Raw genomic sequence first — 26,043 nt, 5'->3', positions numbered from 1 at the left:
CCTAGGCGGCCATGCGCAGGCCCAACACGCGCGCCACAATGGCGTATTCTTTGGTCAGCGATTGACACGTACTTTCTGCCGCCTCCTCCATGCGTTTCTGCGTGCTCTTGCCCTCACCATGCCCGGCCTGCAGGTCCACACGCAGGAGGATCGGGTTGGCATTGCTGGCGAGCGTGTGCTGCATCTCGGCGGCCAGCTTGAACGAATGCGCCGGCACAACACGGTCGTCGTGGTCCGCACACGCGAGAACCACCGTCGGGTAGGTCTTGGTTGCGCGCACGGTATGCAGCGGCGAGTACGTCATGTTGTAGTCGAACGCCTTGCTGTCCTCCTGGGGGTTGCCGTAGTCGGCCGTCCAGGCCCTGCCGATCGTCCATAGAGGGAATTTGATCATATCGTGCACGCCGACATCCGCTAGCGCAGCGCCAATACCATGCTCCTCCGTGCACTGATTCACCACGGCGCCGACACCCATGCCGCCATTGCTGCCGCCTGCGATTGTAATGTGGCCCTTCTTGGCGTACTTGTGCTCATGGAGCCAGCGGCAGGCGCCCAGGACGTCGTCAAACACGTTTTGCTTGTGGAACAAGCGGCCTGCGTCGTGCCACTTGTCACCATACTCACCGCCCCCGCGTGCATTCACAAAGGCGAGCACGCCGCGGTACGAAGCGACCCACGTCATCATGGACGGCGAAAACGTAGCTGGGTTAGTCACACAACGTACGAGTAATCGGGATATTGAAGCCGCCGTAGAAGTACACAAGCGCCGGCGCGGATCCATCCAGCGGCAGGTCCTTGGGGTACGTGAGGAACATGGGGATCCGCGTGCCATCCTTGCTCGCAAAGAACGTTTGTGTCGAGACGTAGTCCTCCGCCTTGATACCCGCTACGTGGGTCGTCGAAAACTCGGCCACAGATGCGGGCGGCACCGCGCGGTCGCTCTCAACGCCTTCCCACGACACGCGATCAATGCGGCCAGGGTTCGCAAACGACACCGACGACACGAACGACTCCTTGTGCTCACGACGACCCGTGATCTGGCCAATGGTGCCTACGAGCTCCGGTAGGAGACGCTGGACCTGCACACCGGAAGCCAGATCGTACACCCACAGCTCGTCCTTCACATCGCGCGAGTACACCACGAGCATCTTGTTGTTGTCGATCACCGTCGCGGTGGTCAAAATCGCATTTTTGTCCTCTGGCACCAAGTCGCGGTACTGCGACACCCCGCCTGTCAGCTGGGACACATGCTCCACGGGCTCGCACGCGGACGGATCAATGTCGAAGGCCACAATGCGGTAGTTGGGTGCGTCCTTGTTGGTCAGCATGTAAAAGCGTGGGCCGTCGTTGGCAATGTACTCGAGCATATACTCAAACTTGGACGAGATGGCCTGCCACTTCATCTGGCTCGAAACGCCCTCGTGCAGCGAGGCGATGTAGTAGCGCTGCTTGTTGTCGGTGTCCTTCGAGTTGGACAGGATGCACCATGCGCCGTCGTCCGTGACTTCACAGTGCCACATCGAGCTGCGCGTCACGGGGTCCTTGTCCACGACGAGAATGTCCTCCGACTGGGGGGTGCCCAGGCGGTGGTAGTACAGCTGCGCGTCCTGGTTCGCATCCATCTCCGTGCCCTTGTCCTCGTGCTCCGTCGCAGGGAAGCGCTGGTAGAAAAATCCTTGGTCGTCGTGCGTCCAGGTAATGCCCGAGAACTTGATGTGCTCGAGGACATCGGGCAGTCGGTCATCGCCGCCCTCCGTGCCGGACGAGCATGAGAGCATCGGCGAATCAGTCGAGCGGAGGAAGATCTTGAACCAGTCCGAGCCGCTGCGCGAGATGCCGTACGCGACGTAGCGTCCGGTGTGCGAGAACGAGGTCCACTTGAGCGCGACCGTGCCATCCTCGCTCAGCACATTCGTGTCAAAGAACAACTCGCCGACCGGCTTCTTCGTGGCTGGATCGCACTGCGCAGCGTCGATCTGCGCACGCGTCGCACGGAAAATCTGGCTCTGGGGCGCTAGACCCGCATTGTACGAGTAGTAGTAGCGGCCATCAGGCTTCAGCGACGGCGCACTAGTGCGCTCAAAGTCCCAGTTTTGCTGCAGGCGGCGCAGCAACTCAGTCTTATCGGGGCAGTCAGCCACAAATTTTGCCGTATAGTCGGCCTGTGCGCGCGTCCATGCTGCCGTCTCCGCACTCTGGGAGGGCGGGACCTCGAGCCAATCATACGGTTCGGGCACGGTAACTTGGCCGTGCTGGGCACTCGCGTACGTGGTCGACGCATCGCTGCGGCGCGCAGCCGGGTAGGGAAACGCACTCGGCGTCCAGGTGTGTGCAGAGGCAGTCATGCGCGGTAGTCGGGCAGCAGGAAAGACACGGGTCAATCGCGTTACACGCCCCAGCAACATGCAGGTGGAGAAGCAGCGGCGCCGCAGCGGTGAGCAATGCGTTGCTCCACACAGTCTATGGTCTAAGCAAAGCCTTGGCCGGAGCGCTGCTTGTGGCGCCTGTGGCCCTTGTTGTGCTTTTTCGAGCTGGAGCGCACGTCCTCGGGCGGTACCTGCAATCCGTCGCCCAGGAGGCGGCCCACAGGCGGCATACGCCGCCGGCCCTTGGTGTTCACGCCGACGTTGGCGCCGGCGCCAAAGAACGCTTGGTCCAGGTGCGAGCTCTTGGACGCCTCCGCCGTTACGGGCTGGCGGCGGGGGTCTGAGGGCACTGACTGCTCGTTCATGTGGTGCTCCGGCAGGACTTGGCGCATGCGCTCGCGCTGTGCCGCATTAAACTCGTTCGCATCTACGCCGGGCGGGGGGTGCGCAAACAGGAGACGGGCATTGATATAGTCTTTGAGTACGTAGCGCGCGGCACGCGACTCATCTGGGTTGCCCTGACCCTGTCGTACGAGTCCACGGGCCACCGCATACGCCGTCAGCACCTCAAGACCGGTCGGCTCGCCGCTTCCGCCTTCTTCGCGGCTGAGCGTCGGGAGTGGCATGTTGTAGGTGCGCATCAGAATGTCCTTGGGAATTCTCTGAGCGACCAGCTCGGCTGGTGCCGTGTACTCGCGCATCTGGTCGATCGGCAGAATGCCATCGCACACGAGATCTGCAGCCGACGTCGAGAACTGCGGAAACACCAGACCGGGACAATCGCAAATGATCGTCGTGGGGCTCAAATGGATCGTCTGGAAGTGCTTGGTTTTGCCGGGCGTCGCACTCACAGACACCTTCTTCTCGCCAAGCAGGGCGTTGATCGTCGACGACTTACCAACGTTCGGGTAGCCGACAAAGCCGACCGTGAGCTTCTCCGGCGCGCCCTGATTCGGCCGCGCCGGATCGCCGCGGCGAAAGAGAGACAGGTCCGGCGCACACTGTAAGAACAGCTCCTCGAGCTCCAGCACATTCAGAATGCGCCATGGGTCATCGTGAAGCACCAGGGTATCGCGCATTGTGTCTGCTGCGTTGTCGGGCAGGTCTTTCTGCTCATGCGACGTGTCGTCCGCCTCGTGTTCGTCTTGCTGTCGCGCAGCCTCAAACTGCGCCTCGCGCTGTGCCTTGGCCTGCTGCCGCGCCGCTTCGTCGGCGGCACTGAAGAAGGCAAATGTGACATTCTGGCGCGCAAAATACTCGGCCCAGGCTTTCCGCTGCCCCTCGTCGAGCAGATCCGCCTTGTTGATCAGCAGCAGTGTCTTGCGCGGGCCCACATACGATGTGCGGTCTTCTACCGCGGCCATATCAACTGGATTGGCGGGCATGCTCTGCACGTACTTTTCCAGGTCCTCACAGCGGAAGCGCAGCGGGTTACGGGCGTCCACAATCTGCACGAGGAGCTGGCTGCGCTCAATCACGCGCCACAGCTGGCGCCACACCTCTAGGTTGCGCTCGAACGGCGTGAGCACGAGGCCGGCCCCTTCTTGCAATTCCGCGAGACCGCGGCGCCAGTCGAGAAAGCTGTCTTTTTCCGCTCGCTCTAGCTGAGCTGGCGTCGTGTTGGCATCCCATACAGGGCGGCGCGGCACGCGCAGGCGATCCTTGTTCTCGCGATGGTTCCGCAGCACCTCTTCCTCCTGCTGCGGCGTCAGCAGATAAGGGTTGTGGCGCGTGCGCGACGTGTTTGGTGCAGAAATGACCTGAATATTGCGTCGCTCAGCGGTAAAGTCCGCATCAGCCATTTGCGCCGTGTTGAGAAACTCTTCCAAGTCGCCCTCATGTGTCACGGACTGCAGCTTAGTCCACTTGGGTTGGCCCACATGCGTATCGGTGGTGTGGAATTCGGACTGATTCCGGTTCCTGGACTCTTTGGCGCGGCGATTGATAATTGCATGGCCCAATCCCACGCGGTTCTTTGACTGAGGGAGCGGCATACTCGCCGAACACGCTCCCACGCAAGGCTTCGTTGCTGGCCAGCCTTGCCACTTGCCGCTTTTTCCTCGCCGTCGAATCACGTGTGGAGGGCCAAAATTTGGCGAGCCACGCCGGCTCTCCTCGCTGCTGGGCTGTCGTGCACTTGATGGGCAGCGACAATCAGGCGCATGTGCGCCTACTAACGCTTCTCAATGTTCATGCTGCACACCCGCGCGCCGAAGATGATTTGGATACCACGTCGGCGAAACGTAAGCGCGTTTCTTCCGTTGCCCCTCGCGCTGCTCCTCCGACGCAGCGGCACAGGCCGACTGAAGCGCCGGCCACCGAGGTGCCAACCCAGAGCGAGCAAACTGAAGTTCTTGTGGCGGACGAAGATGATGAAGACGGGTCGGAGGACGTCGATGCATTTCGGTGGCATTTTGGCGCCGAGTCGGAGGCACTTGCAGCCGTCGATCCTGACGCACCGCGATGGTCTTCCCCCGTGCATGTACCAGCGCTGGGCGGTGCGACCGTGGCACACATGGAGAAAAAGCATGAGGGAGCGACGCGACCTGTGTCGCGCCCTCATGCGCGCATCTGGAGCGCGTTCCAGACGCAGCGCAAGCGGGGCCTCGGGCAGCGGCAGGCTGAGCTGTTGCCGCTGTTGGGACAGTATATGGATGTATGGCACTCGCGCGTTCCCATGGACGAACACGATGATCTGCGCCAGATCACGGCGATGCATGCGCTCAGTCATGTCGCCAAGACGAGGCAGCGCGTCCTGAAGGACAATGAAAAGCTGGCGAAAGCGGCTGCTGCGCAGACCGAGGTCGATACGGACGCCGATGAGGACGCCGAGCTGCCCGAGCTGCGTGACCAGGGATTCACGCGGCCCAAGGTGCTACTGCTTGCGCCATTTCGGCACACGGCCAAGTTGTGGGTCGAGTATCTGATAGCCCTCTCGGCGTGCGAACAGGTCGAGCAGAAGTCACGGTTCTTCGGTGAATTTTCGCTGCCGCCCGGCACGATCGACAAGCTGGCCGACCCCGCGATGGCAAGTCGGTATCCTGAGGACCACAGGCGCACTTTCCAGGGTAACATTGACGACAACTTCAAGCTGGGCGTTAAGCTGACGCGCAAAACTCTGAAGCTATACAGCCCCTTTTTCGACAGTGATATTATTGTGGCGAGTCCCTTGGGCCTGCGCCTACTCATTGAGAAGGAGAAAAATGCCGATTACCTGTCATCCATCGAGGTCCTGCTGGTCGACCAAGGCGACGTTATGCTCATGCAGAATTGGGACCATGTCAAGTTTGTCGTCGAGCGGCTAAATGCGATCCCCAAGGAGGCAAACCATACCGACTTTTCGCGCGTCAAGCCCTGGTACTTGGATGGGCACGCACCGATGCTGCGCCAGTCGGTGCTGTTTACCGCCTTTGACGCTCCTGAATTCCGGCACCTATTCCACACGTTCCGCAATGCCGGCGGCCGCATCCGCACCTCGTCTCTGCCCGCAGATCATGTGCCTGCCATGTCGCTCGTCACGCCGGGCGTGCGCCAGACATACTACAAGTTTGACTGCTCGAACGCTCAGGGCGAGGCTGACCAGCGGCTGCAGGCCTTTCAGCAGAAGATTTGGCCGCTTCTCCGAAAGTCGGCGGTAAGCGCGACGCACACCATGATTGTGATTCCGTCGTACTTTGACTTTGTACGGGTCGAAGACCTCTTCCGACGCATGGACCCGGCTGTATCGTACACGACGCTAAGCGAGTACTCGACGAACCGCGACATTTCTCGAGCGCGTGAGGCATTCTTTACCGGCAAGAAGAGCTTTCTGCTCATCACCGAGCGCTTTCACTTCTATCGGCGCTATCTGATCCGCGGCGCTGCGACCATCGTGTTCTATGCGCTGCCCGAGCATGCAACGTACTATGCAGAGCTCATCCATGCACCATTGTCGTCGCGCGACGCATCCGCCGCCCCCATTGATGCGGCCGATCTGCAGGTGTTTGTGCTCTATGGCAAGTACGACCTGCTGCGCCTCGAGCGCATTGCCGGCTCATCCCAGGCTCGGAGCATGGTGACAGACGGCCGCCCCGTGTGGCGCTTCGTGTAGAGGGTATCTTAGACTAGGGCCGACATACTATGGCGCACATTCGGCGCTACGGCGCCGGGCCACAGCGCGAGGAGCGGTCGAGCCAACTCAGCAGCGCCACCCCATGCATGCATGTGCTCTAGCTCGACCTGCACGAGCGAGAGGAGATCCTCGGCGAGCGCTTCGTACGCACCGCTCTCGGTGGCACTCCACGGCAGGGCATGCGCACCCACATAGTACACGGCCCAGCGCAGCAAGTTCCCGGCTAAGCCACTCAGGACGGCGGCGATCCGCTGGCGCGCCAAAGGCACATCGGGATGCATGGGCGCACCCGCGATCGTTGGTGGCGTGCGGAGCACGCTGCTGAGCGCCTGAACATGGCTGGCAAAGACGTTCATGTACGCCTGAATTAGCGACTGGAAGCGCTGCTGCTGCGGGTCCAGCAGATATGACACCTGCTCGCACAGGCCCAGCACTGCTTGCGTCTCTTCGGCGCTGAAAGGGTCATATGCACCCATTTCGGCCAGTGTCATGAGGCGTGGCACCACAGAACTTGATACCAGGGTGGCTAGTGCCTCATCGTCACCGCCCCGCGCCGCTGCTGCACGATCCACATAGGCAGAGAGGCCAGCCTCCCAGGCGAACCCATCGAGTCCACTCGGTGCGTTTTTGAGGACCACAGCCTGCGGTTCTGTCGTCATGCACCAGCCGGGATCCCAGAGGGACAACTCATAACGTGCCCAAAAGTCCCATGCATTGGCCAGGGCCAGGCCGCCCCAGGCCAGGTCGTACTCTTTAGGAAAGCGCGAGCGCCACTCGTCAAATCGTTGTACCAGGGCGCCAGGGGTATTGGCTGCCGGGTCTTGAAACTCGGGAGCTTGAACATCCGCCATGATATGGGCGTGCTGGGTATACAGCTCCTCTCTGGCCGCGGCAAACGATCCCTGCTCTTCTGCACCGAGCCACTGCTCACTCTTGTCGGCCGGAACGGAAACACCGGCGCGCGCTTGCCGTACAGGGCTATTCCATGCACCGTCGGCGTCGACCAAGCGCAGACGCCGTTCGGCGTCTGTACGGGGAACCCAGAGCGAAGTGGGCGAAACGCCATAGACAAGTGCAATATCATCTTCCAGGGCCTGCATGCGTGCACGTTGGCGGGTCACCGTACGGTCTGTGAGAAGTGCCATGGCATTGTGTTCCAGCGTTTCCAGAAGCGGCATTTTGGCATCGAGAAATGCCGCGACCGTTTCGATAAAGCGGTCCAACTCCGTGAACCATGCACAGCGGCTCTCCAAGTCCTCTGCCTCAGATCTGAGGGCGGCCTCTTCTTCTTCGAGTGCCTGAAGCGACGTTTGTGCGTCCTGAGCCAACTTCGCATGCTCCGAGGCCTCGCGGTCGAGTTCGGCCATCCGCGCCTCTAGACGCGCCAAGCAGGAGGTGGGCGTAGGCAGAGCAGATACGCGCGGTACAGTAGCAGGCACATGTGCTTCTCGGAGCTCAGCCTCGGCGTCCGGCCGACTCGGCCGCGCCCCGCCGTCCATGCGACTCAGCTGAGCACGTTCCCATGCGTCCTGGGCCTCCCTTTCCTCGTCCATATTCTCTTGATCTGCATCAGCCTGTGCAGGTAGTGCATCGACCCGCATCTCAAAGGCATCCTCGTCGTAGATATGGGTCGACGCGGAGGTCGGTCCAGCGGCTGACCTGGCAGATGTTGTTCGTGGCTTGCGTACGACAATCGCGATATCGTCCTCGTCGTCGGTATCCCTAGCGTCAGGACCCTCCACCGAGGCAATAAGGCTCTTCATATGGCGTCGTCGCTCCATTTTCTTCTTACGATCTGCCTGCCGGCCTAGCGGGATGCGTTCAGTGGCGCCCGTAAATTCGGCAAACTCATCTTCGCCACTGCCTACCTCATCTTCTTCACGAAGGAGACGTGACTCTGGATGCGGCTCATCTTCGAATGCATCCAGGCGCTCTAGGGCCTGACTGGGCATGGGGCGCGGCGCATCCAGAGGAATAAAGTCGTCCGATTCTTGTACGTGGAGCTGTTGTGCGGCGTCACGCCGCATCTGATCGCGCTTACGCTTTGCAGACATGACTACATCCGGTCCAGCAATCGCACTATGGTTGCTTTGATCACCATAGCGCTGATGCAACTGCTCGCGCCACGAGCGATCGGACGCCATCGCTCTGCCCCCACCAATGTCTGGCGGTGGAGCTTGCCTCCTCCACCTGTCAAGGTCGCGGATTCCCACGTGACGACCTCCACATTATACCCTGTAGGGTAGACTGCGAGTATTATCCACATGCATAATGCCTGCATGACGTGCCAGTCAGAATTGCCAATCGGTCAAAGGGGGCGTGCAAATGCCACGGTCGCATGCCAGGACCCAATATGTGCAGCTATTACCTAGATGCGCGTAGCGCACCACCTTTCTCTTCCTCGTCCCGGGGGAACGCTCTCTCTTCAACCATGGTTCGAGGATTCACAAGTCCGCTGAGCGGCAAGTGCGTATATTGTCATTGTGCAAACTAACTGTCGCAGGCCAGGTATTGGCATGATTCTTGCCATTTGTGCCACCTTCCTTGCCATTGTGGGCTGGCTCACTGCGTTCATCAGTCAGTGCACAGCGGAGTCGAACAGCTATCTCCACCGTGGTGACCGCCATGTCTGGTTCACCATCTGGGTTGAGCTTTTCCTGATCGTGGCCATTCCCCTTTTCCTTTTTATGGGCATGAAGCGCCTGTTTTTGTCCATCTTTGCCTTCCTGATCATCGGTACGGCCATGTCTGTTCTGGGTGCCGACGTTGGCCTCTACGCAGACGAGGGTAGCCTTGAGGGTATGGGAGCTGGCTACTTGATTCTCGCTTTTGCTAATATCTTGTCTCTCATCTACTTCAGCGCTTTCTACGAGGGTGCCTTCACCGGTCTGGAAGAGAAGGGCGTCTCGTTCAACAACGGCGTCGGCAGCTCGTCCGGCGCGGGTGGTGTCATTGGCACCTTCTCGGGCAGCGGCCTGCGCAACCGCTTTAGCATGGGTAAGGTCAACCCGCTCAAGCGCACCTCGGCTGGTGTGCAGAACCCTTCTTCCGGCAACTTTGGTTTGAACTCAGGTGCTGGTATCAGCTCGGGTATCTCGTCGGGTGTCGGCGCCAGCAGTGGTGTCGCAGGCACTACTGGCTCGGGTATCAACCCTGCCCAGTCAAACATCGGCAACATGGCCTCGCCATCGGATCGCTTTGGCTACGATGGCGCGCCTGATGAAGTGGCCATTGGTGTTGGCGCCGGTGAGGGTGCGACGGGTGTTCCCGCCGGCGTGGACGCTGGCATGCGTGCTCCTGAAGCGACGACGGCGCCCGACATGTCCACTGGCTCGGCTGTGCCACCGGCGGCCCAGGATGCGATGGGCACGTCAAGCTACCCGCCTGTGTACCCTACGGGCGGCTCGAACAACCTGGCTCCTCCGATCATAGGCTCGACCATGGGCTCTGTCCCTGGCGCGGTGCCGGAGGCGACGAACGTGCAGATGGACTCGGGTATGCCGACAATCCAGCGCGCTGAGGCTCTATACACTTACAAGGCGAGCGAGGATGACCCTACGGAAATATCATTCACCAAGGGTGATATTCTGCAGATCGTCGACAGCTCCGGCAAGTGGTGGCAAGCGCAGCGCCCGAATGGCGAGCTGGGCATTGTACCGAGTAACTACCTCCGCATGCTGTAATGATGTCTCCCCTCCTTCCCCGACCCTCTTTTTCTTGCCCTAAGCTACCCTTTCTGGCTAGTATGCTGTCCCTAGGGAATACTGAGCCACCAGGCCCAGTGCCGTGATAGGCGCACCTTCTCTTTGCACACCTATTGGTCACGACATAACTATCTAGTTTGCATAGCCATGGTAGTTATGCAACAAAGGCGAACGGAACGTCGTGTGACTGGTACACGAGTCGAGTCGATGAGCGGTTTCATTGATAAGCATACATCGCAAACTAGTTACATGAGAAATCCATGTACCTCATCAAGAGATGCACCTATCATTTAGTGGTGGTCGTGTTCCTCGCCGATGTGCTCCAGCTGGTACACTAAATAGTTAGTCATTACTTGTACGAGAACGTACCGCTACCGCAGTGAGGGCACCTGTGGTGCTTGATGTCCTTCGTGAGCTTCATCCACATAGTCACATGCGACTCAGCGGGGTAACCAGTGCAGCCAACCACCTGCTCCGAGGCCTGGACAGCGTTAGTCTCCCTGTCACCAAACACGTACCATGCTCTTCACAATAATCGGGCTCTCAATAGTGCCCAGGCGGTCAGCCTGCAGGGGGGTCATGTCGAAGACGTCCACACCCTGGAGACGACCCATCAGCTCGAAGCGCTCAATACCGGTGCTCTGGTCCTCGTCTGAGGCCACAGTGCCGTCTTTGGCACCCTCACCCTGGATCAGAGGCTGCTGGTGCTCCGCGAACCGCAGAGGCGTGGTAGCAATCGCACGGACAGCCGAGCGCTGGGCCACGGCCAGGCGCATAGGAGCGCGGAGCGATTGAGTCAGAGTGCTGCGAAGGAACGACATGGGTCCTTAGTCGGGAGATTCAGGATGGGAGGTGTGCCAGGCGCCCGCCCACGCCGCAAAAACGACGGGCACGTGCCTTGCCCGGTCCTTTGCCGCGTACGGCCGACTTATTTGTAAATGTACCGATCTAACACACTCGCAGCTTAAGTGATTTCGGGCGGGGCGTACTCCACTCGTACCAAAGCTGCTCACGGCCCACCAGGATGGACGACGCTCCACGTACGTCGAGTCCTTTCAATTCTAGAAAGCCTGTACTAGCGCAGGCGTGTGCTCTAATTCTTCTTGTCTCCATATGGGTCCTGGTTTTTTCTAAGGTGGGGCTGTACCCCGTCCCCCTATTCGCATTCCACCCATTGCTTGTATCGCTTGGGCTCTATCTTCTCTTTCAGGGGATGGCCGCCCTGCAAAAAGCGAGGGGCCAAGATGAGAAAGCTCGGGGTCTTCTTCGTCACCAGATTTTGCTGGGAGTGCTGGGCGTGCCCCTCGTGACCGCTGGGGTCTATATTATGTGGCACCTGCACAGCAAGCCAGGTGCCAAGCATTTCATTTCCTGGCACGGTGTCGTCGGCGTGCTCCTTTTGCTGGGATTTTGGGTGCAAGGAATTTTTGGCCTGGCGGCCGTATACGTACCGCGCCTGCTTTTTGGTTCCGAGGCACGGGCCAAAGCTATGTACAAGTATCACAGGTACGTGCCATGGCGGATAACTCATGCGACCAGACTGTTCGGCTATGCACTGGGAACACTCATCCTTTTAGAACTACTTCTAGCCATCTGGGAGGTCCGTTGGGTCCAGACGGCCACCCAACTCCCACACCGAGTCCTTGCCACAGGGCTGGTGTTGGCGCTAGGGTTTGGCGTGTTCCGACATGTGGATGCCGCCAAGCTCGGATGGTAGAATATGCCTTTATCACTCCATGGGTATGATGACGCACAAATAGACATGAAACGTCGTGAAACAGAAGACATCTTAGAAGCCGCGGTATTCAAGCCAAGACTTGACCTCGCGAGCTACGTTGCTTCGCAAGAAGATAGTTTTAGGTCCTGCCTGCTTGGAGATACGCATGAGCATACGCGCATACGCATTGGCGGGATCGAATGGATCACCCCAGCCAAATTCATCGAACAAGTCACGGCAGAAAGCCTGGGGTTAGTTTCTTCTCACGTACATTCGCATCTCCCTCGACTTTGCGGATCTGCGTGATCCACTGGGATCCGCCATGACGTATGTCTGTATATACAGGCAGGCTCATGCCACCCAGGCCGACGCGCGAGACAAAGTAAGGGTAACGAACCGGGATAGGTTCCGAGGCGGCCGCCGGAGGCTCGGTGGCCTTGGATGTAGCGCTCGTACTCTCCCAACGAGCCGCGGAGAGCATCCCAGTCATACCCTGACGACCGGGGCGAAAGACTCGACTCACATGTGCCATCAAGGACGTTCCCACTGGCGTGCCGCGCATCCTCGCTAGAAGCAAGCCAAGCTGCCGTTTGCCTTCGCGCAGCGTCGAGTCAATCACGTGAGACACCCGCGTAGGTCGACATGCCCAGGCTCGATGGCTACGTACGTCCCTGCCACAATGTCGGAGCGTATTCGTGAGTTGGTTGAAGAGCCTGCTGCCTTTGTGAAGGAGGGCACGCAGTTCTTGAAGCGATGCACGAAGCCTGATCGCAAGGGTACGTGGGCCGACTCTAACCGTGTCACAGAGTTCATTCAAATTTGCCGCGCTGTGTGCACTGGCTTTGTGCTAATGGGCTTCATTGGCTACCTAGTGAAGCTGGTTCACATTCCGATTAACAACATTGTAGGTGATCTGAAACGAAAGAGAGATCTGGTACTAACACAGTTGTGATTCGGTGTCCGTACAGCTTGTGTATGTATTGGCCTACTAACCATGTAGTGGCGGTGCTTAAGTACCATGAAACGGTCTGATATTTCTGTGCCCCGTACCTGCTCTAGCACAGGCGGGGTACACGGACATACTACGAGGACGCAACGCATACCTCATGTAGAGCATAGGTATCCATGCATTTGCACGGCATACGTGGCTAGACAGCCCTAGATGCTGCACAAGGTCGGCAACATCTGCTCTTTGCTCGTCGAAAAGACCGCTACAAAAGAGATATCGTGGAATATGCCGTGTGGACAAAAAGTTCCTTTTGGTGAGGGTAGCAGAGACTACAGATGCAACGCCATAAGAGGATACAACTGCATTGCATGCATCCGTGGTCAGTCAAAGTTGACGTAGGTCAGCGCGCGACTAAAGCTGCTCATAGAGAGCTAGAGTCATGCACTTACGCCTTGATGACGAAGCGGCGGGTGCCAAAGTGAACGTTCTTCTTGTGCTGGCGCTCCGTCGTGGCCTTAGTCTCGTGCTTTGTGAGCTTGCGGCGCAGAGCACGGGTCTTCTTGGCACGCAGGTCCAGGGGCTGGAACTTCTTGCCCTTGTAGAGCTCACGCAGGTTAGCACGCTGCTTGAGGTTGATCACCGTCAGGACACGGGCAATGTTCTTGCGAACCGTGTTGCTGTCACGTTAGTCCCCTGTTATGACACGTACATGCGAGCCAGCTTGCTGGACGCACCACCGGCCACCTTCTGGACACGGAGCTGGAGCAGCTCCTTGCGGAGCTCCTCGACCTGGTTCAGCAGGTCCGTCTTGGACTTGTTCTGGAGTTCGTGAGTGCGGACCTTGGCCTATCGTGTTAGCGTATCTCTCACGACTGCAGCGGAGCAGCGACATAATACAGAATGAGCAAGTGTATATCCCTCACGCTGCCTGTCGTGCCCCGGCCGCGGTGCCACGTACCATGACGACGACACTCGAGAAGAGGGTGGTGGGTGAGGACCCGCCGCCGCCACAAAGACGCTCCTTCTAACACACACGTGACTCGTCAAAACTAGCATTATACACGTGACTACATAATGATGTGGAGGTTATGGGCCGATGAGAGTGGGTCAGTGCGCTGGCCCACAGCGGCGTGCAAGCGGAGAGCGCTGGGGCGTGTGCAGGCAACGGCGCCCGGGGGGGACGTACTTGGGCAAGTCGGCCGTGTGAATGTCGGAGTACCGACAAAAGTCTCTTCCACGCACTGACACAGAAGGGACAGGGTTTTGCGCTTGCTGGTACTTGACCTGTTCCGCCATGAGCGCATTCCACTGAGTGAGAATGCGCATTCTCTCGGCAGACGCAGATGACACCACTTGTGTGCGTAGTTGTGTTGTAGATGACTCCTTGAGGGACAACCAAGCACTGACTTCTTGTGCCTGGCGCTTCTTTCGCTGGGCGAGCTGCTGGGCGCGTCCCGGCGCCAGTTCGAACGGTGGCGGTTGCAGTTGCGGCGAGGGCGGAATAGGCGGCAGTGTGTGAGCCATCTTGTGCGAAGAGAGCCGGACGCCCGTGATAGGCGCACTCTCTTCCCACTCGCGTCCGTCCATGGGGGGTGTGGGCGGCGTAACGACCAGCTCAAACGTGCTGTTCTCCGTCGCAATTACACAGTGCTGAGTGCCTTGCATATTCGTGGCGAACGATATTTCACCATTGTCGTGGAGAGCGTGGGTCTCTGTCGCCTCGCGACTCCGGCGCCGCTGCGCCTGCAGCCGCAGACTCCGGAGAATCGAAATGCGAGGTCGCTTCGGCGCGTCTTTTACCGGCGCACGGTGCTCCAGCCGAGAGGAGTGCCCGAGTGCATCAAAAAGGCGCTGCGCTGCACGGATGCGGTCCTCGGAGCGCCACGGTCCATGCGAGCCCGGCGCAGCAGAGGAGCAGTTTGCCAGGGCGAGCCCGTCGTTTTGAAGTAGGGTCAGGTGCGACTCACCCGCGCGCACAGGCGTGCTGTGACGCAGCCATGGTCGTTTCTGGTCACGCGTAATGGCGAGACTGGGCCGTTGGGGCAGGTGCACAGGAGTCCTATCTGTGCGTGCTTCCTTGGCGATCACCGAGCGCTGCGACTCGGGCCTACGCCTGCGCTGTGTGCCATGATCATCGCTGTCACTATCCGAGCTCGACGCCGACTCTGACTCGGAACTCTCGGCAGCCTCGTCAGGGATGGGGCACAGCGGCATGCGGAGTGCCTGGGGCATCGTCGCTGCAGGCCAGCGCTTGGTGCGCGGCAGGTCGGGAGTCGTGTCGGATAATAGGGCCATCATACTTCTTCATATAATCTAGGGTGAAAGGGAGGGGCAGGGGAGGGGTAAAGAGGGGAGAGGATAAAAACGATGGTAGGGGAGAGGCCAAGGGTCCAGCCCGGTGGCAGTGTGCTTGCGATGGGGAAGTAGCGCCAGGCTACCGAGGGGAGGGGAGGGGTCGGGGGAAGACGTGTGCCAGGATCCTCCGGGAATGCGTGCCGCTGGCTATATATACGGCGCAGCGTCTTGTGCGTACCGAACGAGCCTGGGTGGATGTTGCCCGTGCGCCCTGCGTGTGTAGAGTGTGCGAGGCCACGCGACTTCGGCCGATGGTTGGTGTGCTTTGCGTCAGCCTTACCCGAGCCCTGGGTTCAGGGGCACGTCTCGGCCGGCTAGGCGTTGTCGGTGACGAGACGGCTGTCAAGCGAACACGAGCCGCAACTCTGCGCCCGGTCTGCACAAGAGCTGGCGCTGCTTGCTGTGAAACACTAAGATGCGGAACATCAAGTGTACGAGACAGAGAATGAGCTAATGCTTCAGGTGTGGTTGTGGGCGATGGTGCCGTCGGCAAAACTTGCCTGCTGATTTCCTATACCACGAATGCATTTCCTGTGCGTATGGACGCTCGGACTGACATCCAGAGTGAATATGTTCCTACGGTCTTCGATAACTATACGGCCAATGTCATGGTCGATGGCCGGCCTGTGAATCTTGGTACGTGATGCCTTCTAATGGTGCAGGCCTTTGGGATACCGCTGGCCAAGAGGACTACGACCGCCTACGTCCCCTGTCGTACCCCCAGACGGATGTGTTTCTCATATGCTTCTCCATCGTAAGCCCCTCCAGCTTTGAAAATGCCAAGACCAAGTGGTGGCCGGAGGTGTCGCACCACGCCCCCGATACCCCCATTATTCTTGTGGGCACCAAGCTGGATCTGCGGGAAGACCCTGAAATGAACGCTCGGCTGCGCGACCGCCGCATGGCGCCGATTTCGTACTCCCAGGGGGTCCAAATGGCGAAGGAGATTCGCGCACTGCGGTACCTGGAATGCTCTGCCCTCACACAAAAGGGCCTTAAAAGCGTGTTTGACGAAGCTATTCGGGGCGTGCTCTCGCCCCAGCCGGTCAAGCGACGGAAAGCGAACAACTGTCTTGTATTGTAATCGCATCTGTTGCACGGCGGGCCATGTCTCTGCCCGGCGCAGCCGGCCTCCCTGCCTCTACCTCCAGGCTCCCCCACCTCACAGCCTCTCATGTCCATAGATGAAAATGGTTGATGTGTATGTGCTACACAATAATCAGGTCGCCCTGGCACGACGAGCAAAAGAGTAGGGCGTCCTGCGAGAACTGGTGCGAGTGCGTCCGTGCCATCTCGACCTGGTCCTGCACAGTGCTCGCGACGCGGTGCTCGTCCTGCACAATCGATAACGTACTCGTCGGCGGCGCGGGCCCAGCAACCTCCTCCGCATCACTAGACATGCGGGCCCGCAGCATCTGCAGGCTCGCCTGCCGGTGGTGCGCCTGTGATGGCGTCAGCGCCGCATCCCGCCTCATACGCGGTTTTTCCGACGGCTGCCGCCGCGGCAAAAAATCCCCTGTCTCCGCCTCAGCGAGCGACATGCGCGAGGACGAGGACGTTGTCGCACTCCGCTTGTGCGCACGCAAAAGTGCCGATACCCGTCGCTCCTGCAGCGCGTGTGGCGCAGGCGCCGCGTCAGCCGACGGCGTCATGGCGTCTAACGCCGCACGGTGCTCCGCCTGCAGCGCCTGCAGCGCCTCGCGGTGCTCACGCTGCAGCTTGGTCATGCGGTCCGCATTGGTGCGCTCGGAGGCGAGCCGCTGCTCCCGCGCCGCAGCGAGCTCGTCGCGGCACTGTGCCAGCTCGCTACGCTGCGTATCCAGCTGTGCTTCCAGTGCCTCCTTGGCGCCGGCGAGTGCCTTGCACTCGGTCCGCAGGGCCTCGAGCTGTGCGCGCGCCTCGGCCAGATCTGCCGCAAGACGCTCGACCTCTGGACCCGCGGACGCGTCCGCATCGATGGCGGCCGCCGGTGATGCCTCCGGCTCCGGCGCTCGCTGGACCTCGACATCTGCCGCCGTGTCAGGCACGGTAGGCACCTCCGTCGCCTCGACAGGGCCTTCACGCTGCTCCAACGCAGGTGCATGATCCTGCTGCGGCACAGGCGGCGCCTCGAGGGCAAATGCATCGGGTGGCACGGATTCCGCAGCGGAAGACGACGCGGCCCCTGTCCATGGCTCTGTGCCATCCGAGGCAAACAGGTCATCCACGGGCAGCGCCTGCTCAGAGGCCACCGGGGCCGCTGGCGTCTCTGGCTCGTAGGAGGCGGGCGCCTCCGCCTCGTGGTCCTCCTTCTCAGCACGCGACTCGTCGGACTCGTGCTCGGGAATTGGCTCGAGCGTTCGGCTATCGCCCAGATCGTCCACGGGACCAGACATGGTCTCGAGCATTTGCTCGGGGTCAAACGTGTTGGTGCCTGCTTTGGCTAGGTCGCTGCCATAGGGCGGGTAGAACTCCGTCTCTTCCAGCGGAGCCGACTCGGCCTGCGCGGCATACGCAGGATCCTCTTCGTACCCCCAAGTATTGTGGCCGTAGTATGCCTCGTCGTGGCCATAATACGCCTCGTCGTGGCCATAATACGCCTCGTCGTGGCCATAATACGCCTCGTCGTGGCCATAGTACGCCTCATCATGGCCATAATAGGGTGCCTCGCTGCTCTCACCGTGGTACGCGGGGTCACCGTGGGCTGGCACTTCGTACAGCGGCTGGAACCCGTGCACTTCCTGCGCAGGCTCTTGCGACTCCATGGGAAAGAGGGACGCGGCTTCCAGCTGCGACGTATCTGCTCCCCGCTCCTCGTCCATACTCGCCTCCATCGTGGCTGCATAGTTGCTAGTGTCCGTTGGCCGCTGGGGACTAGGTGCGAATAGGTGCTCCATAAATCGCGTGGGCGGTGCTCGCGGGGGCTCCGCGAAGAGGTCGGACGTCGGTGCCTGGGCGTATGTGTCCTTCTCGGGACCCGAGTAGAGTGCATCTGCCGGCTCGTCCGTCGCTGCAGGCGCAAACAGATCCGTCACAGGCGCCGCCTCTGGCTCGTGCGCCGGTTCCTTGTCACGGTCGCCTGCTGGCGCGAGGAAGGCGTCATAGTCAGTTGTCACCGCATTGTGCGGCCCCTGGGACCACAACTCGGACGCGAAAGTAGCACTCTCGGTGCTGGTGGGCGCCGCCGGTGGCTCTGTCGTGGCAGGCGCCGCTGGCGGCGGCTCCGGGGTCGCAGGCGCTGGCTCTGCGGGCGTATGCGTCTCTGAGACAGTGGGTGCCGGTTCAGGGGCGGCGGGCGTACCACCCCCCTCGAGGATGCGCGACTCGCGCTTCAAGCGCTGCGCCTCGCGGTGCCTGCGCAGCTGCTTGCGCGCACGCTCCGCCTTCGCAGCACGGTCGTCCATGGGGGGCCTGGGTGGCCGCGCGCGCGTGAGGATTTGTCCACGTGACACTAGCGACCGCCGGCGAGCGGTGCGGCGTCGAGACGAGAAGATCTTGTCGCCTCTGATGCAGCGGGCGGCGGTGCGGCTGGCCGCGCCGGGCTGGCGCCATGCGCGCTCCGCCGTCACGAGGCGTGCGTGGGCTGGACAAAGAGCCCCGTACAGTGCCGTTGCGATTCCCGAGGCGCCTGTGCTAAGCCGACGGCCCCCGAGTGAGACGCCGACGGAGTCGCTCGCGCCAGGGCCCGCAGCGCGCCTTGTGCATATGCTCAACAGTGCGCAGGCCATAGCTCCTGATATGCTATGGGAGCTCTACTGCCAGGCCCTCGATGAGCGCCCCTACGTGTGTGCAGATGGCTCGGTGCGGCACCCTCAGCGCCTCTCGCCGGCCGACCACCAGCGCGTCCTCCAGGCGCTGGTGCCGCCCCGCCGCACGTACGTGGTGTACCTGCAGACGCGTGACCGGGTGCGCAAGGTGCGTGACGACGCGCACCTCGATGAGCAGGTGCTCGACGCGCTCCCGGCGGACGCGCGTGTGATTGACTTGTCGACGCCGCAGGCCCTGGCGCCTCCGCCGCCGGTGCGCGGCATGGGCGGGCGCGTGGCCCAGACGCTGACGACGCGCGTACGCACTGTGCTTGCGCAGATCCCGATGGAGCATCGTACGACGGGTGCGTACAATCGCGTGCTGGCGGTGCTCGCGCTGGGCGGGCGCTATAAAAACATGCGCCTTCTGTGGGACGATATGGTCGCTGCACGCTCGGCGGGGCATGCACAGGCCGCGCCGAACCAGGCGACATGCCACCACATGATCATGGGTCTCGTGCGCAACTACGAGCAAAAGTTGACGCGCTACAAGAAAAAGTACCGGCGTGAGCTGCTTGCGCCGGCGCACCAGCGCCACAAGGTCAAGCACCGGCTCGAGGCCGCCGAGCACGTCCAGGCATCGGCGGACCTGGCGGCGAGCACGGTCAGCATGCTCCTCGTCGACATCTATGTGCAGGGCACCGTCCCGCGAGTGCTGACGCTGGACCTGGCGGCGCGCCTTTTGCGGGCGACGGGCAAGCTGCCGGAGCTGCTCAACCTGCTGCGCTCTGGCTTCGGCATTGACCTCGAGAATCCAGATACGGCGGCGCCCGCGCTGTGTGCGCCGACGACGCATACCCTCAACACGGTGCTGATGGCGCTCGGTGAGCTGGCGCGAGCACCTGACATGGCTGTGGCCTACGAGCAGATGACGCGTGCGCTCCCCGGCGACGAGGACCACCGCGCCGTGCTTCCGAACAGCACGACATTCAAGCTGCTGATCCGCCACGCCATGTCGGTGCCCGACACGCTGCTCGTGTCGAATGCGTCGATCCAGGCGCCGCGCTCGCTCCTCTCGCGCCTCTCGAGCGGCCCACAGAGCACGCCCACGATGGGGATCCGCACGAACGAGCAGCGCGATCAGGAGATGCTCGCGCGCAGCCGCGGCAAGTACCGCGCGCTCGCGCGCGCCTACTTGGACGAGGCCCTCGACATGTATGCGGCGCAGCTTGAGCAGATGGCCGCGCTCCTGGGCGTGCCCCGGCCTCCTGCGCTGCATGCGAGTCTCGACGAGGTGCATGCACGCGCGTGTGCGCGCCGCGCTAGCGAGGGCGACGCGCCGTGGCCGGACGAGGCCGCGCCGACCGACGCACCTGCCTTGGAGCGCCCCGTCTTTTTGCCGCCGCGCGTGCGCCCCAGTGTGCCGCTCCTGCGGCCGCTCCTTGCGGCTGCACAGCAGCAGCGGTCGACCGGGCAGCTCGTGTGGCTGCAGCAGCGCGCGGACCGCGCTGGCGCTTTGCTCGCGGCCGAGCTAGCCATCCTGTCGCGTGCCCAGGCATCGCTGGCCGCCCCGCACGCGGCGCTGCAGCCCACGCTGCGCGCGCATACCGAGTATGTGCAGCCGCTGTGGGAGGGCATCGTAGCGCTCGCCGATGGGCGTGTGCCCAGGACCCTCGACGTGTGGCGCGACGCGGAACGGCAGCGCAACGCGCGGCGCGCGGCTCGTGCGCCCGCGCGACGAAGCCGGCGGTCTGGCCGGTCGGCGCGGAGTAGCGACAAAATTCTATAGCTACGAGAGGGGCAGGCCACATACGTCGCAGTCCGTGCTGCCAGGTGCGTTGAGGAAGGTGCAGTGGGGGCACGCGATGCTGGAGGCGGCGGACGCCTCGGGGCTCGCCTCGTCGGACGGCGCCGGCGCCTCGCTCGGCGTCGGGGGCGCCTGCATCTGTGCCATGGTCACGAGTGTCTGCCAGCCGGGCGACGCGAGCACGCGCTCCAGTGCGTCACGCGCGTCGTGCGTCGTGGCTGCGGCACAGAGGCCCTGCATGTCCTCCGGCGAGAACAGCTCGCTCTTCGCGAGGAAGAGGAGCAAGTGCCAGTCACTGAGCCACCGCGCCAACGCCTCGCGCGCCGACGCATCGGTCACGGCGTGCGGCCACGCGCGCACCTGTGCTAGCACCGCGTCCAGGCTCTGGTCGTGCAGGCCAGGCCGGTTCTCGATCGGGAACGCATGCGAAAGGAAGCGCGGATTGGGATCCGTCGGGAAGCCATGCGTGCACGTCACGAGCAGGTACTCGACGGGGAAGGTGGGCGCGGCGCTCTCTTTCACGTCGATCTTGTACTCGTTCTTGTACCGGAAGAAGACGTCCGGCACGTAGCGCGTGTCGGCGCTGGGCTTGACGCGCACGGTCGTCGGGTGCACGCTCGCCTCGAGCATGTCTGCCTCGACCATGCCCATGGCCTGTCCACTGACCTGGTATGCGGCCACGTCAATCACGCCCTCGGGGTTGCCGGACAGCACACAGGTGACAAACTTGCTGTTGAAGGCGCCTGTGCGGCTCCAGCGGCACGCATTCTTGTGCATCGACTGCCACTGCGCGGCCATCAGCGCCTCCTGCCCGCTCAGGAAGAAGCTCGTAGCGTGGCGCTTGCACGCCACAAGGCCCGCCTGACTCGCGTTCGTGTGGGTGGGATCGGCCGGCTCGAGGTCGGTGAAGAGGAAGCCGACGATCTCGAGGCCACACCACCCAGCGACGCGCTGCACAAGCGCCTCCTCGTCCCACGGCCAGCCGAGCGTCAGGCCGTCCAGGTCGCCGGCCTGCGGCGGCTCGGTAATGGCCTCGACGACCGCTTTGATGCCCATCGGCACGTCGGGGTACGGCTCATAGTGTCCCAGCAGGAAACCGCACCGCTGCGTCGCCGTCTTGCGCCAGATATCCAGCAGGCCCTCGATCAGCGCCGGATGCGCGAACTCGACATGGTCGACCATGCGGTATGGCTGCCGCTGCAGCGTGATCGCCGAGGGCTGGCACTTGGTGCAGATGCCTGCAGGCCACGGCGCATGCTGCCCGGACGGGCAGGGCGTCAGTACACGGTATGTCTCCTCGTCGAGCGGCGGCACGTAGGCAGACGTGGACGCAGATGTGTCGACGCCAATGTTTTGCTGGCGCAGGTACGCGTGGAACGATAGATGCTTGATGCCATGCTCGGTGTGGTACGCCACATCGTACGGCTCGAGCGGCATGCAGTAGTCGCACATGCCTTTCTCGCCGTGGCGACAGAACTGCGCGTCGCGTGCACGGGCAATCAGGCCCCGCTCTCGCGACCAGTATACATCGATCGGATGCTCCTGGACGGACGCGCCGGGCGCTGCCGTGGGTGGCGCATCGCTCGTCGCCGCGGGCGCCGCGGCCGCCTCGTACTCGGCGAACAGCATGTGCCCATGCCTGCGTCAGCGTGCCACACGTACTTTATGCCCAGGGCCTCGAGCGTGTGTCCTGCGAGCTCGCTGGCCGCGCGGCCCCCGCTCCCCGGCGCATCCGAGAGCGTCAGGCGGCTCGGGTCGGTGTGCAGGGCCTCGGCGATCTGTGCCACGAGGACCGCAGCATCATCGCTGGCCTCGACCTGGAACCGCAGCTGCCCGTCCTTCGACCGCACGCGTACGATCTGCTGTAAGCATGCGCCACGTACCATGCTGGGCACACGAGCCCGCCGTGGTGCGTGTCCTGCGCTTCGATCGCTGACTAATCTACGACACCAGACGCTGCAGCGCCTGGTTGAAGTACGACACATTGTCGAGGTAGAGGTGGTGGCCCGCGTTCGGCACGAGGAACACGCGCGCACCATCGAGCATGCGCTGTGCGGAACGGCCACCCTCCACGTCCATCCAGTCGCGGTCGCCGTAGAAAAAGGCGATGGGCATGCGCAGCGGCGCGAGGCGGTGGAGCATGGGGCGGCGCGCGTACGCGCCGGGGGCGAGCAGATCCGATAGGCAGTGCTCGCTGCTTGAGCGCCCCAAAAAGATGCCGTGGCAGTATGCATGCAGTGCGTGCATTTCGTGCTCGTCGAGCGCGCCGAACCGGCGGCGTGTGTACGAGCCCATGAGCATAGGCCCCAGCCCCATGCTCAAGCGCAGGAGGCTAAAGGGGCTCACGTTGTGATCCCACAAGTAGCTGAGCACACGTATGAACAGCGGACTGAAGCGCGCAGGTGCCTGGCGCGCCTCAGGAGGGCCCTTCGTAAGGGACCCCTCCGGGATGCCAGCCGGCGAGACCAGTACGAGACGCGATACACGTTCGGGGTAGCGCAGCGCATAGGCCATCGACAAGTAGCCACCGAGGCTGTGGCCCACGAGAACCATGCGCTCCAGCTGCATTTTGGCGCGCCACTGCTCGAGCGACGCGACAAAAAAGTGCTCAGACGCCTCGGCGCGCGCGTCGGAGCGTGGCGCATGGGGCATCCGGTACGGCGGACGCGCCGAGCAGCCCATACCGAGCCAGTCGAGCGCAAACACGCGTGTGTGCGGCAGGCTGGCAATCGCGCCGATATTTTTAAAGAAGAACGCGCAGCCAGCGCCGTAGCCATGGACAAACACGACGGGCACTTCGTCCGGCGGCCGCTTTCCCGCCTCGGTGGGCGTGCCGATCTCGAGCGTGTGCACGTACCGCGCCGGGCGCGCACCAAACCGCCGGAAGCGGCGCCGCATCTGCGGATCCTCGCCGAGGTCGACGGCGCGCACGCAGCCAATCTTGCCATCGGCCGCGGCTTGCGTGGCTACTGTGGCGTACTGGTTGCCCACGCGCACCGGTCCGGGGCCTAACTCACCTTGTGCCTGCTGGTAGGCGTCGACAATCGCGTTGGGGCCGTCAGTCTGCAGGCCCCGGGCATTGCCCAACGTGGCCCCGCCAAAATAGCCCGAGGAGCGGAACAGGTGCAGCTCCGCCTCGGCGGTCTGCTGAGGCGACGCGTTCCACCACGCCTTGAGCGACGAAAAAAGAGTGCGCGGGATTGGCCGGATGCTCGATGGCAGGGGCGGCAGTCCTGCATCGTCGAGGATGGGCTCAGACGCCGGCGGCACCTCGGACGTCATGGCGGAGCGGCGACCTTCTGCGGCGCGCGTCGCCGGCGCCGCCTCCACTCTGTCCATGGATCCCATCGCACAGGCGTCGCTGGACCGCGTCCTAGCGGCCGTCGAGGCGGAGCGTGCCTTGTCCGAGGATCTTCGCGAGCATGCGAAGGTGCTAGATCGTGCTCAGCGTAAGGTGTGTGTGCAGCTTGGGCAAGTGCATGCCTTGCCGCTCTCTCAAGTGCCTGCTCATCTCGAGGTCGTGGCTGCGTCCATGCGGGACGTCCGTGAGGCACTTGCGCAGCTGGCGGCGCAGGTGCCCGCTCACGAGTTTTACCGGGTATGTGTATGCTGCTGACGCAGTGGTGCGATACTTGGGCGGGCTCCGTGCGCAGTGCCACGTACGCTGCGGCGCTTGCCTTCTACCTCGGCACGGGCGGCCTCCTGTCGAAAGAGGGCGCGGAGCGCGTGCTAGGGCGTATGTATGAGCCACTGACGCAGTGGACACACTTCCGCCCCACCAGATGCAGCTGACGACTGACGACTACCTGCATGGCCTGATCAGCATGGTCAATGACCTGCCGCGCCTCGCGGTGACGGCGGTGATCGCCGGCGACTATCATACGCCACTGAGCGTCGTGACGCTGGTGAAGCAGGTGCATGCGGCTTTCCAGGTGCTGAACCTGAAAAACGATGCGCTACGCAAGCGCTTCGACTCGCTCAAATACGATGTCAAGCGCGCCGAAGACGTTCTGTACGACATCCACTTGCGGGGCCTGCACAAGCAGGCTGCGAGCGACGATGCCGAGAGACTCGTGCAGTGTGATGGCGCGAGCGACGCCATGCTCGCTCGTTTGTGTGGCATGTAGACACAGTATGTTTACAGTATCGGATCCTAGCGAGCCGAGCAACTACTCGGCAGCGTTCGAGTCGTTCTTCGCCGACTCGTCCATGGAATACGGCACCATGTTGAGCAGGGAGTTGCCGCGTGCCGACAGCGGCATAGACAGGGGGGCGTTTGCATCCATGAAACCGGCCGTCTCCACGCCGTTGCGCGGCATCATTGTGCGGCCGGGCGACGCATGCGGGGGCGCCGACGGCATGCCGAGCCCGGCCCCTGGGTGCATGCGCGCGTCGCCCATCGACGGCGGCGGGAACGAGTACATGCCTGAGCCCCAGTCGTTCGGCAGCGTGGGCTTTGGCAAGCCCTTGAGTGCGGCGCCCGGGCCCATATTCAGCGACGCATCGACGGGGTCCATGCGCGTTCGCACGTCTGCCTGGGACGGGCGCAGAGGCAAAAATGCACCGCCCGAGGTATCGGGCATGCCCATACGGGCCGCCACGTCCGAGCCTGGGAACGGGACGGCCGGCATGGCATTGCGAATCGGCACGCTCGCGCTGCGGTTGCGCATCATATCGGAGCGCGGCACGATATCAATCAAAAAGTCGAACAGGTCGGAGCGCGCAATGGCATTGGCAATGTCCGAGCGCTGAATCGTCCGGCGCTTATTCTCCTCAGCAATCATAAAGGCCCGGCACGTCAGGTCCGCAATAAAGACTGGGTCAGCACACAGCACCTACTTTCACACGCGCGCGAAAACAGAATGGGCGCTTCCGCCGAGATCATCTGCGGTCAGCCAGCGCAACGTACCTTGACTTCGTCGTCGTTCTTCATCACTTTCTTAATACGCGCGAGCGGCAGCGCACTGCTATTACCAGCGGGCGCCGAGCCCAGGTTGAAGAAGTCGATCGGCTTCCCGTCAGAGTCGCAGCCACTTTCGACCAGGTCCATCTGGTGCCGCCAAAATTGGCGCTGGAACTGCCCCGGGTTGCGAGAATACTGCTGGATCAGCGTGCTCAGGCGGCTGCCTGGCGGGACCTGGACATGGTCCGACATCAGTCCCATTCCGTCCATGCCCCCTCCGCCCACCTTGTCCACGTCAGCGGCGGCGCCCTGCATCGGCAGACCATCGCCAGCAGGGCGCATCGCACCCGAATCAGCAGGGTAAAATGACATGTCTCGTTCACGGAGCCAACCTTCCACGGTGCGG

At 62.2% G+C, this 26,043-nt stretch overlaps 16 protein-coding genes across 16 annotated transcripts; 6 read left to right on the top strand and 10 right to left on the bottom strand.

Annotated features, from left to right (window-relative positions):
- Nucleotide 1: 1 nt before the first annotated feature.
- Nucleotides 2-2,405, bottom strand: MSY001_0930 (uncharacterized protein; the record flags this gene model as incomplete). Its single annotated transcript, XM_018886029.1, has 2 exons — nt 2-702; nt 725-2,405. The coding sequence occupies 2 exons, from the start codon at nt 2,403-2,405 to the stop codon at nt 2-4; spliced, it is 2,382 nt and encodes a 793-aa protein (XP_018739543.1).
- Nucleotides 2,406-2,467: 62 nt separating this feature from the next.
- On the bottom strand, nt 2,468-4,360 carry MSY001_0929 (uncharacterized protein; the record flags this gene model as incomplete). Its single annotated transcript, XM_018886028.1, has 1 exon — nt 2,468-4,360. One exon carries the CDS (start codon nt 4,358-4,360, stop codon nt 2,468-2,470), a length of 1,893 nt encoding a protein of 630 aa, XP_018739542.1.
- A 146-nt stretch (nt 4,361-4,506) lies between these two features.
- MSY001_0928 (uncharacterized protein) lies at nt 4,507-6,456 on the top strand (the record flags this gene model as incomplete). The annotated part of the gene is made up of 1 exon (XM_018886026.1): nt 4,507-6,456. One exon carries the CDS (start codon nt 4,507-4,509, stop codon nt 6,454-6,456), a length of 1,950 nt encoding a protein of 649 aa, XP_018739541.1.
- An 8-nt stretch (nt 6,457-6,464) lies between these two features.
- On the bottom strand, nt 6,465-8,621 carry MSY001_0927 (uncharacterized protein; the record flags this gene model as incomplete). The annotated part of the gene is made up of 1 exon (XM_018886025.1): nt 6,465-8,621. One exon carries the CDS (start codon nt 8,619-8,621, stop codon nt 6,465-6,467), a length of 2,157 nt encoding a protein of 718 aa, XP_018739540.1.
- Nucleotides 8,622-8,908: 287 nt separating this feature from the next.
- MSY001_0926 (uncharacterized protein) lies at nt 8,909-10,160 on the top strand (the record flags this gene model as incomplete). Its single annotated transcript, XM_018886024.1, has 2 exons — nt 8,909-8,943; nt 8,981-10,160. The coding sequence occupies 2 exons, from the start codon at nt 8,909-8,911 to the stop codon at nt 10,158-10,160; spliced, it is 1,215 nt and encodes a 404-aa protein (XP_018739539.1).
- A 370-nt stretch (nt 10,161-10,530) lies between these two features.
- MSY001_0925 (uncharacterized protein) lies at nt 10,531-11,002 on the bottom strand (the record flags this gene model as incomplete). The annotated part of the gene is made up of 2 exons (XM_018886023.1): nt 10,531-10,662; nt 10,700-11,002. 2 exons carry the CDS (start codon nt 11,000-11,002, stop codon nt 10,531-10,533), a joined length of 435 nt encoding a protein of 144 aa, XP_018739538.1.
- Nucleotides 11,003-11,970: 968 nt separating this feature from the next.
- Nucleotides 11,971-12,460, bottom strand: MSY001_0924 (uncharacterized protein; the record flags this gene model as incomplete). The annotated part of the gene is made up of 2 exons (XM_018886022.1): nt 11,971-12,144; nt 12,170-12,460. The coding sequence occupies 2 exons, from the start codon at nt 12,458-12,460 to the stop codon at nt 11,971-11,973; spliced, it is 465 nt and encodes a 154-aa protein (XP_018739537.1).
- Nucleotides 12,461-12,577: 117 nt separating this feature from the next.
- Nucleotides 12,578-12,850, top strand: MSY001_0923 (uncharacterized protein; the record flags this gene model as incomplete). Its single annotated transcript, XM_018886021.1, has 2 exons — nt 12,578-12,674; nt 12,705-12,850. 2 exons carry the CDS (start codon nt 12,578-12,580, stop codon nt 12,848-12,850), a joined length of 243 nt encoding a protein of 80 aa, XP_018739536.1.
- A 442-nt stretch (nt 12,851-13,292) lies between these two features.
- MSY001_0922 (uncharacterized protein) lies at nt 13,293-13,558 on the bottom strand (the record flags this gene model as incomplete). The annotated part of the gene is made up of 2 exons (XM_018886020.1): nt 13,293-13,524; nt 13,551-13,558. 2 exons carry the CDS (start codon nt 13,556-13,558, stop codon nt 13,293-13,295), a joined length of 240 nt encoding a protein of 79 aa, XP_018739535.1.
- A 2,183-nt stretch (nt 13,559-15,741) lies between these two features.
- Nucleotides 15,742-16,286, top strand: RHO1.3 (Rho-related GTPase-like protein; the record flags this gene model as incomplete). The annotated part of the gene is made up of 2 exons (XM_018886019.1): nt 15,742-15,838; nt 15,865-16,286. The coding sequence occupies 2 exons, from the start codon at nt 15,742-15,744 to the stop codon at nt 16,284-16,286; spliced, it is 519 nt and encodes a 172-aa protein (XP_018739534.1).
- A 124-nt stretch (nt 16,287-16,410) lies between these two features.
- MSY001_0920 (uncharacterized protein) lies at nt 16,411-18,585 on the bottom strand (the record flags this gene model as incomplete). Its single annotated transcript, XM_018886018.1, has 1 exon — nt 16,411-18,585. One exon carries the CDS (start codon nt 18,583-18,585, stop codon nt 16,411-16,413), a length of 2,175 nt encoding a protein of 724 aa, XP_018739533.1.
- Nucleotides 18,586-18,886: 301 nt separating this feature from the next.
- Nucleotides 18,887-20,570, top strand: MSY001_0919 (uncharacterized protein; the record flags this gene model as incomplete). Its single annotated transcript, XM_018886017.1, is given in 2 exon segments — nt 18,887-20,538; nt 20,549-20,570. 2 exon segments carry the CDS (start codon nt 18,887-18,889, stop codon nt 20,568-20,570), a joined length of 1,674 nt encoding a protein of 557 aa, XP_018739532.1.
- A 146-nt stretch (nt 20,571-20,716) lies between these two features.
- On the bottom strand, nt 20,717-22,620 carry MSY001_0918 (uncharacterized protein; the record flags this gene model as incomplete). Its single annotated transcript, XM_018886015.1, has 2 exons — nt 20,717-22,342; nt 22,393-22,620. The coding sequence occupies 2 exons, from the start codon at nt 22,618-22,620 to the stop codon at nt 20,717-20,719; spliced, it is 1,854 nt and encodes a 617-aa protein (XP_018739531.1).
- A 55-nt stretch (nt 22,621-22,675) lies between these two features.
- MSY001_0917 (uncharacterized protein) lies at nt 22,676-24,016 on the bottom strand (the record flags this gene model as incomplete). Its single annotated transcript, XM_018886014.1, has 1 exon — nt 22,676-24,016. One exon carries the CDS (start codon nt 24,014-24,016, stop codon nt 22,676-22,678), a length of 1,341 nt encoding a protein of 446 aa, XP_018739530.1.
- Nucleotides 24,017-24,071: 55 nt separating this feature from the next.
- On the top strand, nt 24,072-24,861 carry MSY001_0916 (uncharacterized protein; the record flags this gene model as incomplete). Its single annotated transcript, XM_018886013.1, has 3 exons — nt 24,072-24,332; nt 24,356-24,470; nt 24,494-24,861. The coding sequence occupies 3 exons, from the start codon at nt 24,072-24,074 to the stop codon at nt 24,859-24,861; spliced, it is 744 nt and encodes a 247-aa protein (XP_018739529.1).
- Nucleotides 24,862-24,903: 42 nt separating this feature from the next.
- Nucleotides 24,904-26,009, bottom strand: MSY001_0915 (uncharacterized protein; the record flags this gene model as incomplete). The annotated part of the gene is made up of 2 exons (XM_018886012.1): nt 24,904-25,569; nt 25,644-26,009. The coding sequence occupies 2 exons, from the start codon at nt 26,007-26,009 to the stop codon at nt 24,904-24,906; spliced, it is 1,032 nt and encodes a 343-aa protein (XP_018739528.1).
- Nucleotides 26,010-26,043: the final 34 nt, after the last annotated feature.

Source organism: Malassezia sympodialis, genomic scaffold (assembly GCF_000349305.1).
Source record: "Malassezia sympodialis ATCC 42132 genomic scaffold, msy_sf_4, whole genome shotgun sequence".
Lineage (NCBI taxonomy): Eukaryota > Fungi > Basidiomycota > Malasseziomycetes > Malasseziales > Malasseziaceae > Malassezia > Malassezia sympodialis.
This window is presented reverse-complemented; position numbering and strand designations above follow the sequence as displayed.